General features: G+C 35.3%; 3 protein-coding genes across 4 annotated transcripts; all 3 read left to right on the top strand.

Moving 5' to 3' along the window:
• Positions 1 to 1,608: 1,608 nt before the first annotated feature.
• Positions 1,609 to 5,419, top strand: LOC137944628 (serine decarboxylase 1-like). Of its 2 annotated transcripts, XM_068790328.1 has the most exons (6): positions 1,609 to 1,915; positions 2,000 to 2,424; positions 3,181 to 3,412; positions 3,539 to 3,732; positions 3,813 to 3,949; positions 4,372 to 5,419. In XM_068790328.1, exons 2-6 carry the CDS (start codon positions 2,154 to 2,156, stop codon positions 4,948 to 4,950), a joined length of 1,413 nt encoding a protein of 470 aa, XP_068646429.1. In that variant the 5' UTR covers positions 1,609 to 1,915; positions 2,000 to 2,153; the 3' UTR covers positions 4,951 to 5,419. The 2 variants fall into 2 exon arrangements, with proteins under 2 accessions (XP_068646429.1, XP_068646428.1); XM_068790327.1 differs by having other exon boundaries at positions 1,609 to 2,424.
• Positions 5,420 to 5,999: 580 nt separating this feature from the next.
• LOC137944516 (pectin acetylesterase 9-like) lies at positions 6,000 to 9,720 on the top strand. The gene is made up of 12 exons (XM_068790201.1): positions 6,000 to 6,144; positions 6,272 to 6,354; positions 6,480 to 6,609; positions 6,715 to 6,794; positions 7,825 to 7,911; positions 8,000 to 8,124; positions 8,217 to 8,277; positions 8,372 to 8,428; positions 8,541 to 8,618; positions 8,729 to 8,783; positions 9,252 to 9,397; positions 9,625 to 9,720. The coding sequence occupies exons 1-12, from the start codon at positions 6,000 to 6,002 to the stop codon at positions 9,718 to 9,720; spliced, it is 1,143 nt and encodes a 380-aa protein (XP_068646302.1).
• A 1,858-nt stretch (positions 9,721 to 11,578) lies between these two features.
• On the top strand, positions 11,579 to 15,239 carry LOC137944514 (pectin acetylesterase 9-like). The gene is made up of 12 exons (XM_068790199.1): positions 11,579 to 11,723; positions 11,810 to 11,892; positions 12,681 to 12,810; positions 12,904 to 12,983; positions 13,368 to 13,454; positions 13,520 to 13,644; positions 13,745 to 13,805; positions 13,887 to 13,943; positions 14,033 to 14,110; positions 14,435 to 14,540; positions 14,728 to 14,873; positions 15,050 to 15,239. The coding sequence occupies exons 1-12, from the start codon at positions 11,579 to 11,581 to the stop codon at positions 15,122 to 15,124; spliced, it is 1,173 nt and encodes a 390-aa protein (XP_068646300.1). The 3' UTR covers positions 15,125 to 15,239.
• The last annotated feature ends 975 nt before the right edge of the window (positions 15,240 to 16,214 follow it).

Below are 16,214 nucleotides of genomic sequence, written 5' to 3'. Positions count from 1 at the left end.
CAATTTTAAAATAAGGTCCATGTCGGATTAGATGTGGTATTTTCATTTTAAAATTAAAATTTATAATAAAATTATTAAATTAAATTAATTTGAATATATAAAAATAATAATGATGATGAAAACAATAATCACAATAATAATAAGAAAGAGTTAGGACATGCATCGGGGCCTCTCCCCTCCCCTGCCCTCCCCATCACTCTAGGATGAAGTCCTCCATTATGCAAAAAGGTGGGAGGACACCACCCCTTCCTCTCAAAGGAAGAGGATTTTTGGACATAAAAGGGGCTATCCCTCCCTTACTTTGGATAAAAGGAGGAGTTTTAGTCCCCCTCCTATCCATTATGGGAAGAAGAATGAGCTACCCCCACCCATCTTCAGTCTCTGATCAATGTCGCAACCCTTATCATCTGGCTACTCTTGAAGATGGAAGAGGACTTAAAGAGGGGATTAGTGCCTTCTCATTTCTAAAAAGAAGTCCAATTATAGGTTTATTATTTGAATCAACATTTTAGTTAAAATTTGATCGAATACCAACTCGAGAAAGTGATTGAATATTGAATCTTAAATCTTATGCCCTAGGTGAAATGACAAACTACCCCGACTGAACTCAATTGGGTTACAACAAATTCCCTTAATCTATGGTTATAGATGTAGTTTTGGTTGTTGAGAAACTCCACTAAATAATATATTATATTTCACTAAATGGGTGAGAAATTTCCTAAGTGGTTGACCACTTCTTAACCCTAAGATGACATCATTGAATGTCATCGATTCTTTCTTTAAAAAAATTAAAAAAATTTGGGGAAGCCCTCTCCTTCCTCCTTTTGGTATTGTTAGGGAGGAGTATTTGCCCTTGCTTGTTGTCAGGGAGAGTGAGGATAGTTGAACCAATAAACCCGACTTAGTTTTGGGTCCATTTTTTAGGTCTTGTCGAGTATTCGACTCTATGGAGGCAATGGATTTAGTTGCATCTAAAGTATAACTCCTATTTGAATCTATATCTTTTTTAATACTAGATAAATAAAATAATTTTTTAATAATTTTAATATTTTTTCTCTTTGGATTTACTAGACAGAGATTTGGAGAGGACAAAAGTATTTAAATAAGGTATCTTACACGCCTAAACGCAAACAACAACAATTTGTTCAGTGGCCAAAAGACTAACTATTTGCGAACAAGAAAAAAATTAAAAATCCAAAATTGTAATCCCACCATAAATGTTAGTAACATATTGTTGCACCAAAGAAATTGATGTGTCCATTTACCTAAATCTTCTCTCACTTTGTGTTCTTGTGAATTTTTTTAGAATGTTTGAAATTAAAGTTGTGCCACTCTTATAAAGAAGGCATCAAACCATTGAATGTGGCACAACTTTTTTTGTTAGAAGTGGTAATACATAAAACTCAAGGTGTCCAATTGAGGATAAGATTTAATTTCTTTGAAAATTTTATGTTTTGTTGTAGTTTATATTCCAATCAATATTCAATAGGACACACAAACACATACACACTAAGACACGAACACAGAGACTACTACCATGATTGTGACTCCTTGCTCAAAGACAAAATGAAGCTTTAGGATGATTGGATCCAATAAAAGGGAGGAAAGGAAAAATCCTCCAAAAAAAAATCAAGAATCTCGAATGGAGCCCATGGAATCGTTATCCTCCTCGACCCGCCAATCTCCACTTCACCACGTTGTTCTCTTCTTCTTCGTTTTCTCAATTATTTGCTCGTGGTGTATCAGAGAGCCTGGAAGACACGTGACCTCTGAGCAAGAGAACTAGGAGAAAAAGAAGGGAGAGACCCACGTTGTTCTGTCTCTTTGTCTCTTTCTCTGCTTTCATTTCTGCGAAGAGAAAAGTGTATCAGACATCTGGGGGAGAAGACAGAAGGGGAGGATTTGGCGCTTGGTGGTAGATATTTGCCTGTGATATTAATTATACTTGTTTGCTGTTGTGGAAAGAGCGACCAAATCCAGTTGTTTTTGTGATTTTCAGCTCGCTCTTTGATCTGGGGTGGCGAACCCTTGATCTTTATGCGTTTAGAAGCGAGGTGAAAGAGGGGTGGTACGATTATTGCGTGTAAGGGGGAGGAAAGGTCGGTGGTGAAGGAGATCTAGAGTGAGGGATAAGGTGCGACGGTGAAGCGATCATGGTGAGAAGTGTGGATGTTGTTCCGAGCGGGTTGAATGAGAAGGTGGAGCAGTTGCCGGAGGAGTTCAGTCCACAGGATAATGGTGGTGCTGCGGGGGAGGAAAAGGGGAAGAGGGAGATTGTTTTGGGGAGAAATGTACATACAATGTCGCTTGCTATCACAGAACCGGAGGTGGATGATGAGTTTACCGGGGACAGGGAAGCTTATATGGCTAGTGTTTTGGCGAGATATAGGAAATCTCTGATTGAAAGAACCAAACACCACTTGGGTATGCTTTTGGAAACTTAATTTACTCAATTATGTTTCTTGTTTTCTTGTATAAATTTCTGCACTTTTTATTTTTGCATGGACTTCCTGTGAGATGTGTGGCTGTTAAGGGTGTTACGGATTCGAAACTACTGTTTTATACACCTTCAAACTGGTTTGTGCTTTTAAGTGGGAGATGAATCTGAGAAAATGTCGTTGAAACAAGACTCAGATATTTGCAGAGTCATCGTCAGGAACCGGAAGTCTTCCTCACAGTCATTTGAAGTTGTCTTTTCTACTTTGTATATACCATCTGAGCTGTTCTGTCGCTATTGTTATCCACTTATCCTTCATCTCGTGTAGTCTTGTTTTGCCACACTTAGTGAACCTGTAAAACGATCAATGCTAGTTTCTCATGATTGAGCAGAGAAGGGGCTCTTCGTAGCTTCAAAACGAGTCAGTTATCTTGCTCTGGAAAATTCTTTTTCTTAGTAATATTAAGAAACTTCTTCTGTTAGTTATTGATGCAGGATTATTCTTGTAAATCTTAGGTCTTAACCTGTTGATCACTGATTTGTTGTGACCAGTTTTGAATTAAACTAAGCATGGAAGACTTATCAACATCTTTTCGTGAGGTGATTTTATTATATGCTATCTTGTGCTTCATCTTTTATGACTGGTGTAGCATCTCCTAATAACTTTTTATTATTTGCACACATATGATAGTGTTGAAATTTGCCAGTCTGAGATCCGTGAGTTTCCTGTGGATGTGTTACAGGTTACCCTTATAATTTGGACTTTGATTATGGTGCTCTGGCACAGCTTCAGCTTTTTTCTATTAACAATCTAGGTGATCCCTTTATTGAAAGCAATTATGGAGTCCACTCCAGACAGTTTGAAGTTGGTGTGTTAGATTGGTTTGCTCGTCTTTGGGAACTAGAGAAGAATGAATACTGGGGTTACATAACAAATTGTGGTACTGAGGGCAACCTACATGGTATCTTGATTGGGTAAGCTGAATTACCTTGTTTTACTTTATATTTTACGTCATGTGATTTTTCTTTGTTTTTGTTTTTGGCACTGAGCTTCGTGTACTCATGTAACACAATTGATCTCTTTATATTTTCTTAGAGCAGGAGGGAAGTGTTTCCAGATGGAATCTTGTATGCTTCAAGGGAGTCCCATTATTCTATCTTCAAAGCAACACGGATGTTCAGAATGAAATGTGTAAAAGTTGAGACACTCAGCTCTGGTGAGATAGATTGTGCTGATTTCAAATCTAAACTTCTTCAGAACAAAGAAAAACCTGCAATCATAAATGTGAACATTGGTGCGTACCCATCCCCTTTCCCTCTCTTGCTTATTTTCTCACAGGATTGAATTCAGCTTACCTTCTAAATTATGTTGCAGGAACCACGGTCAAGGGAGCTGTTGATGATCTTGATCTGGTCTTAGAAACCCTTAAAGAAACTGGATTTAACGAAGATAGATTTTACATTCACTGTGATGGTGCCCTATTTGGGCTTATGATGCCTTTTGTCAAATGTGTAAGCTTCTCATTTTCTTTTATATATTTTTTTCTACCAAACTCTTTTTGAAAAATTATTCCTGCATGTAGAGATTGATTGGTGTATTGGCAAACTTTAGTTGTTGATAGGCCCATCCAGTTTTTCCATGTTTCATGATGCCCATGATTAATTACGCCCCATGGGGGAGTTTCTTCTGTAAGGTCTAGGGTTCAAGTCTCACCAGGGGATATCGGAGGTGTGTGTCTGTATAGTTAACATTCAGAAATGAAAAAATCCCCCCATTAAATGATATTTGCCCATATAGTTTGTGTGGAACAATTGATATTCAGAATAAAAAAACCAATTTAACCGTTTTTGTAGCTTGCATGCTTTGTTGCTTAAACTTTTCATCAGTTGGAGTTCAAAGTTTAAATGTTTCTACTTGGTTTTTTTATTAACAGGCGCCAAAAGTTTCTTTTAAGAAGCCTATAGGAAGTGTAAGCGTTTCTGGGCACAAGTTTGTAGGATGCCCGATGCCTTGTGGTGTACAAATAACACGGTTGAAACACATAAATGCCTTGTCAAGGAATGTTGAGTATCTAGCATCCAGAGATGCAACCATCATGGGCAGCAGAAATGGTCATGCCCCAATCTTCCTCTGGTACACCCTGAACCGCAAAGGATACAGGGGCTTCCAAAAAGAAGTTCAAAAGTGCCTGAGAAATGCCCATTACCTAAAAGACAGGCTTCAAGCAGCAGGGATCGGAGTCATGCTGAATGAGCTCAGCAGCACAGTCGTGTTTGAGCGGCCACAGGATGAGGAGTTCATTAGGCGGTGGCAGCTCGCTTGCCAGGGGAACATAGCCCATGTGGTGGTGATGCCGAACATCACCATTGATAAGCTTGATGACTTCATGAATGAATTGATCGAGAAACGACCCAGTTGGTTCCCAGATGGAACTGTGCGGAGCACCTGCGTTGCAGAGGAGATAGGGAAGGAGAGCTGTGCCTGTCCTCAGCATAAATGTGCCACCCCTTAAATTTTGATGTTTGTTGTCGTATGATACCACTTATTACACAGACTGAGCAGCAAAGACAGGAGATTTCTGTCTTTGATTTCTCTTTGTTCTTTAAGCATTAAGACATCAGTGGAAGGTCGAGCTAGGAAATAATAGAAGTGGTAAGGTGTCAATTCCAGTTTACCAATTGTGTTGCATTACTCAAGACTCTACCTGCAAATTTGAGAAAGATGAAAAAGTAAATAGAAGCTGCAGTATGAAGTATACTCTGATTCATTTCAGTTGTCACTGAACCAAACTTCCTACCAAAACTGCCTCACAACTCCAAAGCTTGACAGGTGACCAAAGCTTCAAAAATCAAGTAGAAGAACAAAAGCTTGACAATTGGAGGCTTTGGCTTTGGAGATCCAATCCTCCCTTCTCCTCCCCCCCTTTACTGACTTGAGAAATTTTAATCAATAATATTTATGAAGTTGTCATTATTTCTGTTTTTCCTTCTCCCCTTTAGAAAATTCCAGGTAATCCATTCGGAATAGCAAATTGTTTTGCGCATTTGTTTCAGAAATGGAAAACCAGCTCAGTGAATGGCTAAAACAAGCAAAACCCATTGAAAGCTTATATCTTCACACGCTCAATCCAGTCGTTGTCTCTCCAAAATATAAAATTCTGGATCAAAACAGCGGGGCTTTCAGATGAAAGTCTTGATCCATCAGAACCCAGAAGATGTTTTCTGTAAATGACACGGGTTTCAAGATTCATCTTCTGAATCAGAACTGTAAAGGGTGTAAAGGTTCTTTAATAGCTACTCCACTGCAAAAATAGCAAAACCACCATGAAAGGTCGTGTCATGCCCGTGACAGATTATTAAATCCCCTTGCAAAGCTTTGATTGGTAAGATAATCTCCAGACGGAGAAGATTGACTGTCCTTCCCTCAAACCCAATTTAAGAAAATTAATGTCTTGATACCACCCATTCATCTCCAGATTCTTTCATATCATATATATACGAGCTCGTGTTTCTCTGCATGCATGTATCGAGCCCAGTCTCCTCTTGACACGTAGGTGAGATCATGGTGAAGCTCTCACAGATGAGGAGATACTTCACCGGGATTTGGATAGCTTCGGTGGCTTTCGCCGGCGGTCTTGCTGGAGTTTCGTCGCAAAGTCAGTACGTGAAGATGACTCTAGTCGAGGGAGCTGCGAAGATGGGTGCAGGCAAGTATCTAATATCGTGTTGGGATCTGCTACGAACATCTGACAAACTACAAATCGTCTCTTTATAATCTTTTCGATGTTATAATGTAGATTTGAAATTGATTTTGTTCAATTTTTTTTTTTACAGTTTGCTTAGATGGAAGCTTGCCTGGGTATTATCTGGGTAGTGGTTCTGGTTCTGGAGCCGACAACTGGATTCTTGATCTTGAGGTAATATTAAAGGACTCATTGACCAACTCTGTGATCTGATAAATAAAACAAAAACTTCGTAAACAGATTCCATTAAGATTAATTTTGCCTGTTATTGTTTAATGAATGCTTATGATGTGTTGAAGGGTGGAGGATGGTGCAATGATCTAAACTCTTGCTTGGAAAGGGCTAAAACTCACGGAGGATCCACCACTTACAAGAAAAAGAGGGGAGGATTGTCTGGTATATTAAGCAACATGTCTTATCTAAATCCTGGTATTACTCTCTCTCTCTCTCTCTCTCTTTTGTGATTTGGACTCAATTAACTTTGAAACAATGTAATTAGATGTTAAATTGCTTTTCTATCTCCTTCTTGAGCAGATTTCTACAATTGGAATCGTGTGAAGGTTTTGTATTGTGATGGGGCTTCTTTTGGTGGAGACTCGGTGTTTACAGATGGGGTTTGTTGGTTCCTCTCCTTTTTTCGGTGTTGGCATTATTTTTCGATATATGTTATGTACAATATTTGGATGTGAACAACATCATACTTGATATCGTTATTTATTAGATATAAATAGTTTTTATTTTAACTTTAATCGTCACTTGCTTGATGTGGTTCTGATACATGAATCACATATCAAGGTTGATTTGTGTCATTTGATTCATATCGAAACGACAATTGGTTCTACTCTCACAAATTTCAAAATAAAAAGTGAAAAATTAATTTTGTTTGATTCTCATTAAACATTAGTGCCTTTGTCTGGAAATTTTTATGATTGAATAAGTTAGAAATATTTTTCTTGATTAAATTTTTTGAAAAAGTCTTTAATTACTTTGATATCTTGTTAGTTCGTTCATATAAAATTACTATGAATAATATGAAAATTTTTATAGCATTTATAAGCATGATTTTAAAAATAGTTAAAAATATCTTTTAATATCAACTCAAACAATTTAGGTTGTAGGACCAACTCAATTAACAACAATCACTCTGCTTGATTTGGCTCTCACTCAAACAATTTGAGCAAACTGGATTTGACTTAGTTAAACCTTGTCATAGTTGCTCGACTCCATCGAACCAACATGTTGATCAAGTTAATACGGGTTTTGAAGGCTCCAGTACAAGGTGAAATTTGAGCCAAACAACACCGAAAAAATAAGATATAATAAAATATTAATAAAATACTCAAAATGTATAAAAATTAGGGTTTGATCATTTTCTAGGATGAGGATTAAAATGACCTAATTTTTTGGAGGTTTTTAAGGTGACATTCCATTGTTGAAAATGAAGGGGCACTAATGATCCCTATTAATGAAGTATTAATAGAGCACTAAGTGGAAATGGAATTCAGTCTTTTTTAAAGGGCAATAATAGACTTCGAATTTTTGTAAAATAATAATAGCTTCCAAAACTAAGCTGGCACAAGCCTACATCTTTCATCTCTCTAACTGTGTATGAACTTTTTTGTTTTTGTTTTTGTTGTTAACCAGACAACTACACTACATTTCAGAGGAAAAAGAATTTGGGATGCTATTATTCTTGATCTTCTTTCCAAGGGACTAAATGTTGCCCAAAAGGTGATACTCTTCTTAGAACATTAATGGTTTCTCCTTTCATAACCATGAAATTGCATGCAACTCCATTCTTCTTCTTCTTCTTCCTCAGGTTTTGCTTTCAGGAACCTCAGCTGGAGGTCTGGCAACCTTTTTGCATTGTGACAATCTCAAGCACCTTCTTCCTAGTACTACCACTCTAAAATGCTTGAGTGATGCTGGCCTTTTCCTTGATATGTAATCTTCATTATCAAAAGAAAAAAAACAGAATTTTATTTTTAAAAATTATTGAGCATTGATATAAGCTAGTGTTTGATATTTACTTTCAGAGAAGATGTTTCAAGGATGAACACGGTAAGGCCAATTTTTGAAGGTGTAGTTGCTCTTCAGGTAGCTCTTTTGCTTATCTCATTCATTTACAAAAGAAACTAATTCTTTCTGTACAAAAACCTAAGAAGAGATTCAATTCTTGTAACTATTGCAGGCTGTAGAGAAAAATTTGGATAGAAGATGCACTACATCTCTTCAGAACCCTTCTTTGGTATGACAACAATACCAAGACATTCTCTAAAGTCTACCTAGTTATTTTGGCATGTTTCATATATTTTAAACTTCTTAATCTTGTGATACCGGAGTTCTTCACTTTCATGCAGTGTTTCTTCCCCCAATATGCATTGCAATATATTCAAACTCCTTACTTTATTTTAAATGCTGCATATGATGCATACCAGGTGAGATTTCTAGTGTTTTCACCTATACAAATCTTGAATCAATCAAGACTTCCATGAAGGCCTTTTTATCTATATTTTTTTATAATGTAGATTTTTTTTTTCTTTTGCAGTTTAATCACATATTAGTTCCTCCGTCAACGGACATTAACAGAACATGGCTATCATGTAAGCAAAACCTGGTTGCATGCACTCAACAACAACTTACGAAATTGGAAGGTTGTATTTTCCTAATCCTTTAGTTTCTGTTTAGAATAATAATGGTCAAATTCTCTTTTTCACTAACAATTTTTGGGAACAATAATGGTCGAATTCTCATTTTTGATTTTCTTTTCTTTTCCATGGGGTTCTAAATAGACCCTTAGAATAGATTGTCCTCCTTACTTCTCGGTTTAAATACATTCGGTTTGGTTCGACTTTTGAAGGTTTTTTAAGTAATTTTTTAGTCTTTGGTGTCAAATGAAAAAAAAAACCTAAATTTTTCTTTAAAATTTTAATAAAAAAATGTTTAAGTTTAACCAAACATGCCCCATGGTACAAATAGCTAGTAGAGTTTGGCAAGTTGTATATTCATCTTAAACTTTCGAGTTTGGAGTCTCAAGACAACTAATACTAAGGTTTTGTACTTTGTTATAGTTTTTAGAGGAAAAATGCTTGCAACTCTTGAACCTCTAAGAGGCTCAAGTAGTGGTGGTTTCTTTATAAACTCAGGCACCAGACATGGCCAAAGTGAACGACAAGCTGCTTGGTTTTCACCTTCCTCCCCAAGGCTACACAATAGGGTGAATTTCTAACCCACAATTATAATGGATTTTGTTCTTCTTTTGAGGAGGTTTCAATTAAACAACCCTTTGTTGTAATCTTGAACTTCAATTATTTTAATCCTTTCTAGAATGAAAAATCTTAAGTTTTTGATGGATTTAATTTTGCAAACAATTGTTAATTTTCTAAAAAAAATATTTTTGTCCATTGAAGATGTTTGATGTTATTGTGTGGTTCTTTCTTTCAGACAATTGCAGAAGTTGTAGGTGATTGGTACTTTGATAGGAAAACAGCCAAGGAAGTTGAGTGTCAATATTCTTCTTTAAACAGCTTCATACATTAAAGGGTCTTGAAGGACAAAATAAACTTTGTCATTTTGATATTTCTTCTCTGAATATTTTAGAACTATAGCCTAATGTAATCAGTGATTTAATACTAGTTTTTTTTAAAAAAAATTATATCGATATTGGGCATCAGAAAAATATAATAGGGGATGGCCATTACAAGTAGTACTACACAACCATTTTTTCTTTTAAACCCGACTTGGAAAAGACCAATTTTTTCTCCACAAAACCCTAAATTAGTTAGTCTGGAAAACAAGATGAGTTCTATAATAATTTCTATAATATTAACTGAGAAAGAATAGGGTTGCAATTGGTTTTGATTGGTTTGGGGGACTATTTGATCCACATGCAAGTGACGAACTAACCATGGGTTGAGTATAAAAGATAGATCCAAATGCAAAAATGAACTAGAAATTAATAGTTTTTATTTATCCGCCGCTACTACATATTGGAATCGGTTCATATTTTATTGGGGGACTATAAAAATCTGTATACAACCCTTTTGGGACGATAAACCAAACATTATTGTAGATTCTTTGTTCTTGATTTAATACAATTGATATTATAATTTTTTCTGTCTTCGTTACTGTTAAAAGATACCCACGTGTATAGGGTGACATTATGGTAAAGAGGGTAGCTTTCTAATAAAATGTTGCATGACTTTGTAATTATATAAGTCGGTTTATATCTCTTTGTATTTTTTTTCTTTTAAGAGATATAACCCTAATGGTATTAATGTAGTGTACATCATTCTACAACTATAAATAAAACTAAGGGGCATGGGGATTATTCTCTTTTTTCCTAGTTCCTTTCTTGTGATTATTCTCCCTTCTCTCTCTTTCTCTTTTCTTTTCCTTCTCTCATGTTCTCATCTTCTTAGAGCATGCCCACCTTATGAAACTTAACAGAAACTAAGTCACATTCATTCGTATATAAAAAACGAGACATATACAACATACCCTGTTATGTTGAAAGGAAAAACTGAATCCAATATAAATAAAAAGTAACAAAAAAAATTTGCCAGCCCCTTTGAAATATTTGGTATGATATAAGATATGAACCATAGAATAATATATATAAAATAAAAATATATATATTTATAAAATATTTATAGATCAGTATCTGATATCTATATATCAAGTAGTTATAATTTAAGCCATTTGAAGTAGCAAATCTGATCGATTTGGGTTAAGTTTTCCTTGGAATGCATGGTAATACTAATCTATATGAACTCACCTTGCCTTTCAGAGCTTCACTCTTATAATCTTTGCTCATGAAAGACTCTAAAATAAAGAAGTTCTTAGCTTATTCTGAATAAATCTCCTGCCTACATTCATAAGACTCATTCCTTACTTCTAAATGATTGAGTCATCTCTTCTTCGTTCTCCTGACTTGCAAAACTATGGATCGAACCAGCAGGATTAGTGGGTTCTGCTGTTTGCACTGATGTTCATCTCCTCGTAACCGAATTTCTTGACAGCTCTGGGCATTGGATGCTTAAACGGTTTTATTAGCACCCACAATTAATTAACGTGTCTTCTGTAAATGAATCGGTTGCAACTTTTCATCTTCTCCATTAATGTTTTCGGACAGCTTTTCCACTACAGAAAAATCTTTCTGGAATGGCAAGCCAGCCATGATAGTCAATCACATGGTTATTACGGATTATTTAATTCCCATGCAAAGCTCTGAATGGTAACAATATTATCGTCAGACAGAAAAAAATTAACTGTTCTTTGCTGCAGCCAATTTAAAGAAATTTATGACATTCGGTTTCAGATTCCTTCATATGTAAACGAGTTTGTTTTCTGTTCAGGTATCGAGCTTGTTCCCCTCTTGAAACTCCGTTGAGAGATGATGGCGAAGCTCTCACAGATGAGGAGAAGCTTCGTGGGGATTTGGATGGTTTTGGTGGCTTTGTCCGGCAGTCTCGCCGGAGTTTGCTCGCTAAATCATTATGTGGAGATGACTCTCGTCGATGGAGCTGCGGAGTCGGGTGCAGGCGAGTATCTTCTATCGATTGACCAGGGATGAAAAAAAAATCCAAAAAAAAATGTCTTTAATCAATTTATGGAATTTTTTTATCAGTTTGCTTGGATGGAAGCTTGCCTGGGTATCATCTGGATAGAGGCTTTGATTCTGGAGCCAACAACTGGATCCTTGATTTTGAGGTAATGAAAGGAAACAAAAACATACAATTTTAGTAAATGAATAATACTTTTTTTGAAAAACTTAGAGAAGGAAATGTGTTTTTACTAAGATTATAAAAGAAAGAATTATATCAAGGGTAGTGTAGTGTACTGTTTCAATACAATCTTCAAATAGAATTCCATTCTTTCATATTTTCAAGTATGATCTTGTAATAAAACTAGGTAGAGATGATAGAACCCAGTTTGTTGTTAATGACTAAGGAGAACAAGAAACCTTCCAAAAGTTCTTATGTCTGTGTAGATTTGAGTAGGGAGTAAACTTGGAGGAGGAAGAACAGACAAAGTATACCTGCAAGTGAAAGGTTCCTAGTATAAAACTCATTGTTCCTCATTGCAAAAGGATACCATTTAATAGACCAGAGAGCTCATCCAATTTGAAAAGCCATTTGGTACGAAACACTATCTCAGCTCTCCGATCATGACTATCTCAACCGTCCACTATCTCAGCCGTTCGATCATAATCGAACGGTTAGGATAACCATTTCATATGTTTCGTACCTAATAGTTTTTCGTATTGAATCAGCCCTAAACATTCACTTATGCAGGTTTCTGCTGCAAACAAATCTTGGATTTCATCGAATCCCTGCTAAAAATCTTAGCCATATTCAGAAATACAGCAAAAACTTGCAGTGTTTATATATAACCCAGAATTTAAGGTTCCAGATTTGAAAATCATCTTGCTATATCTTTTCAGTGGTTTTATAATCTTCACAGCAAAATGGGTTTAATGAATCTTTAATCTGCTGAAGGGTGGAGGATGGTGCAACGATTTAAACTCTTGCATAGAAAGAGCTAAAACTCGACGAGGATCCACCACTTTGAAGAATAAGTTTGCTGTCTTCTCTGGTGTTTTAAGCAACGATTCGTCTCAAAATCCTGGTCTCTCTCCCTCTCTCTCAGACACAGACACAGACACACACCATTGAATCAAAATAATCAGATTTTATGTTTCTTTTACGTCTCCTTGAGCAGATTTCTTCAACTGGAATCGGGTGAAGCTTCTGTATTGTGATGGAGCCTCCTTTGTTGGAGACTCCGAGTATAAGAATGAGGTTTGTTCATTCCTCTCTTTTTCTGTTTTGGTTTCTGCAAGCTTCTGTATTGTGTTATGGCCTCTCTTTTTCATTATCCTTTCAGATTTTAGAGGCTCGATATAGCACCTGATACTGATCTGGGCACTCGGAAGAAGAAGGCTGACTTGTCTTTTTATTCATATAAAAATGAAAAAATAAATTATTTGCATTCTCCTGCTAACAAAATTAATTAAATTCAAAGAAAAAAGAAAAGTGAGAAATTTTTTTTTTTGGCTCCCATGATTAAAATTTTAATTTTCTTTAAATAGATTAACTTTCAAAAATCAACATAAAATTCTACTTCTTTTTATTGGCTTAATTACAATTCAACTATTTATATTTATTTTTTTATTTTTTAATCAGACAACTTCAATACAATTCAGAGGGAAAAGAATTTGGGAAGCCATCATTCTTGATCTTCAATCCAAGGGACTAAATGTTTCCCAAAAGGTAACACCCATTTTATAACATTTTGGCATCGCCATGCGAAACCCTAAATCCTTCTTCTTCTCCAGGTTTTACTTATGGGGGTCTCAGCAGGAGGTCTTTCAACTTTTCTTCACTGTGACAATCTCAAGCAACTTCTTCCCAACACCACTATTGTTAAATGCTTTAGTGATGCAGGCTTTTTTCTCGACGAGTAATCTTTGTATTTCACCAAAATATTTATGAATATTTTTCAAATTTTATTGAGAGGTCACAAAGATTAACCTTACCTGATATTTGGCATTTGTTTTTAGAGATGATATTACTGGGGCAAACTCCATAAGGCCAATTTTTGAAGGTGTGGTTGCTCTTCAGGTAGATCTTTTGCTCATCTCATTCATTAAAAATAGTTTTTTCCCTTTCTGCTACTAAAAGAGTTTTGATTTACAATTATAGGGTGCAGAGAAAATTTTGGATAGAAGATGTACTAGTTCTCTTCAAAACCCTGCTTTGGTATGAAATAAGTAACAAGATATTCTCTAAAATACCTAGTTCTTTAACTTCCCAATCTCATGACATTTGCGCTTTTCATTTGAATGTAGTGCTTCTTCCCCCAGTATGCATTGCAATATATTCAAACCCCATTTTTCATTTTAAACGCTGCCTATGATATATTCCAGGTGAGGTTTCTTTACATTTTTATCACCTTTAGAAGTCTCAAATTATCCAAGGGGTTGTTTGGAACCCCATAGAAAAGAAAAGAAAAGAAAAGAAAATAAGAATTTGACCATTATTGTTCCTAAAAATAATTAGTGAAAAGGAAAATTTGATCTTTATCTTATTTTTTATAACTATTTTTTAGAATAATAATGGTAAAATTCTCATTTTCTTTTCTTTTCTAGGGTTTCCAAATAGACCCTATGACTTCCACGACAACTTTATTTATTTCTATGACAAATGTAGAAAACCAACAGTAGCAATAAGATTTTTTTGTTTTTCTTCAGTTAAATCACATACTCGTTCCACCCTCGACGGATAAAAAGGGAAGGTGGTTGCCTTGCAAGCGAGACCTAGCTGTATGCACTAAGCAAGAGCTTCTAGAATTGAATGGTTGTGTTTACTCTTTACTCTAATATACCCAAACGTTTACATATCCAACTTGTATTCACTAAACCCCACTTAATACTCTGATTTGTAATTCAAGATAGGGCTGGAAGGTTGTATATTTATCTTTAGAGTTTAGAGTTAGGAGTTTCTCAAGAACTGATTTAAGAATTTTTTTCTTTCCTTATTGCAGTTTACAGAGGAAAGATGCTTGCTGCTCTAGGAAATCTAAGAGGCTCAATTACTGGGGGCTTTTTCATAAACTCCGTGACTACTCATGGCCAAAGTGAACTGCAAGAAGCCTGGTTTGCTCCTTCCTCTCCAAGGTTGCACAATAGGGTAAATTTCTAAACCACAATGATAATTAATTGGATGAGTATATCTACTGATTTTAATCTTCAAGTTCTCAACCAGTCACAACCATTGATTTTATCTTGGTTCTAAGTTATTCTAGTCATTTTGTAGAAATTATAATCTTAAGACCCAATTATGCTAATGACTGTTGTTTCTTTCAGACAATTGCAAAAGTTGTTGGTGATTGGTACTTTGAAAGGCAAGCAGGCAAGGAAGTTGGATGTCCTTATTCTTGATAATTGAAACAACTTTATAACTTAAAGAATTCTTGGAGATCAAGACTAGTTTTGTCATTTTGATAGTCTTCTTTTTTTTATAGATACTATATATATATATTACTTATTGGGTGAATTTACTTATTAGGTGAGATGGTTGACCCAATTCTTTAATATATGTGTGAGAGCTTGATGTTCACTTCATCACTCTAACATATTTCAATTCTTAATTCTATGAGGCTATGCCTATATGCTTTAGAATTCATGAAGTAAGTTGGAGTAGGCCTGTGTAAATAGTCATAACTAGACGTTTACCTATGATTTAAGTGATTGACTACATGAAGAGTAGTCGATTACTTTTTGGTCAATTCACTTTATAACTCTAGTGTATTTCAATTCTTAATTCTATGAGCCTATGCATATATGCATTAAAATTCATGAAGTTGGAGTAGGCTTGTGTAAGTAGTCTTAACGAGACAAGTACAATTTGACATTACACTGAAACTCTTGTTTATGTACACATTTCAAGATTTCTAGATCTTGTCCTAGAACCAATATACTTTGTAAAGATCTACATAGATTCAACTGTCTAATCAGGATCTTCCTTAACACTACCTAGTAGTCATTTTCACTTTATAGGTTTTCATATAGATGCTTGACCTAACTAGGATAAGTCTAACTCAAACTTACTGGTTGAAGAAATGATTATCGATATGACAATCTTCTTTTGATAATGGATATGACATTTTGAATTCAGAGTCAGAGGTTCATAGCATACAACCATATCCACATTTCAAGCATATGATTTCATTTCATTTCGATTTGTCAAAATTAACAATAACTAAAACTTAGTGCTACATGTGTTATTCAATATGGATTATGATTATTATAGTTCCACAAGATAACTCGGTAAGCTCACATCTTATTGATTTTTGAATTTAGATAACCTATGTCAAGCTTGTAGTAATTTTTTCTCCAAGTTGACCATCGGCTCACAGTCAAATTTCTCAAGCTTAAGAGTATCAAAATCAAAGAACTGATCTTTGAGCTTCAAGATGCTACTTACCATGGAATATTTCAACCCTTCAAAGATTACTATTAATGATTCTTC

The sequence above is a fragment of the Aristolochia californica genome, unplaced genomic scaffold (genome assembly GCF_029961685.1).
Source record: "Aristolochia californica isolate CCGP_79_NKW_82.1479 unplaced genomic scaffold, dmAriCali1.0.hap1 SCAF_11, whole genome shotgun sequence".
Lineage (NCBI taxonomy): Eukaryota > Viridiplantae > Streptophyta > Magnoliopsida > Piperales > Aristolochiaceae > Aristolochia > Aristolochia californica.
This window is presented reverse-complemented; position numbering and strand designations above follow the sequence as displayed.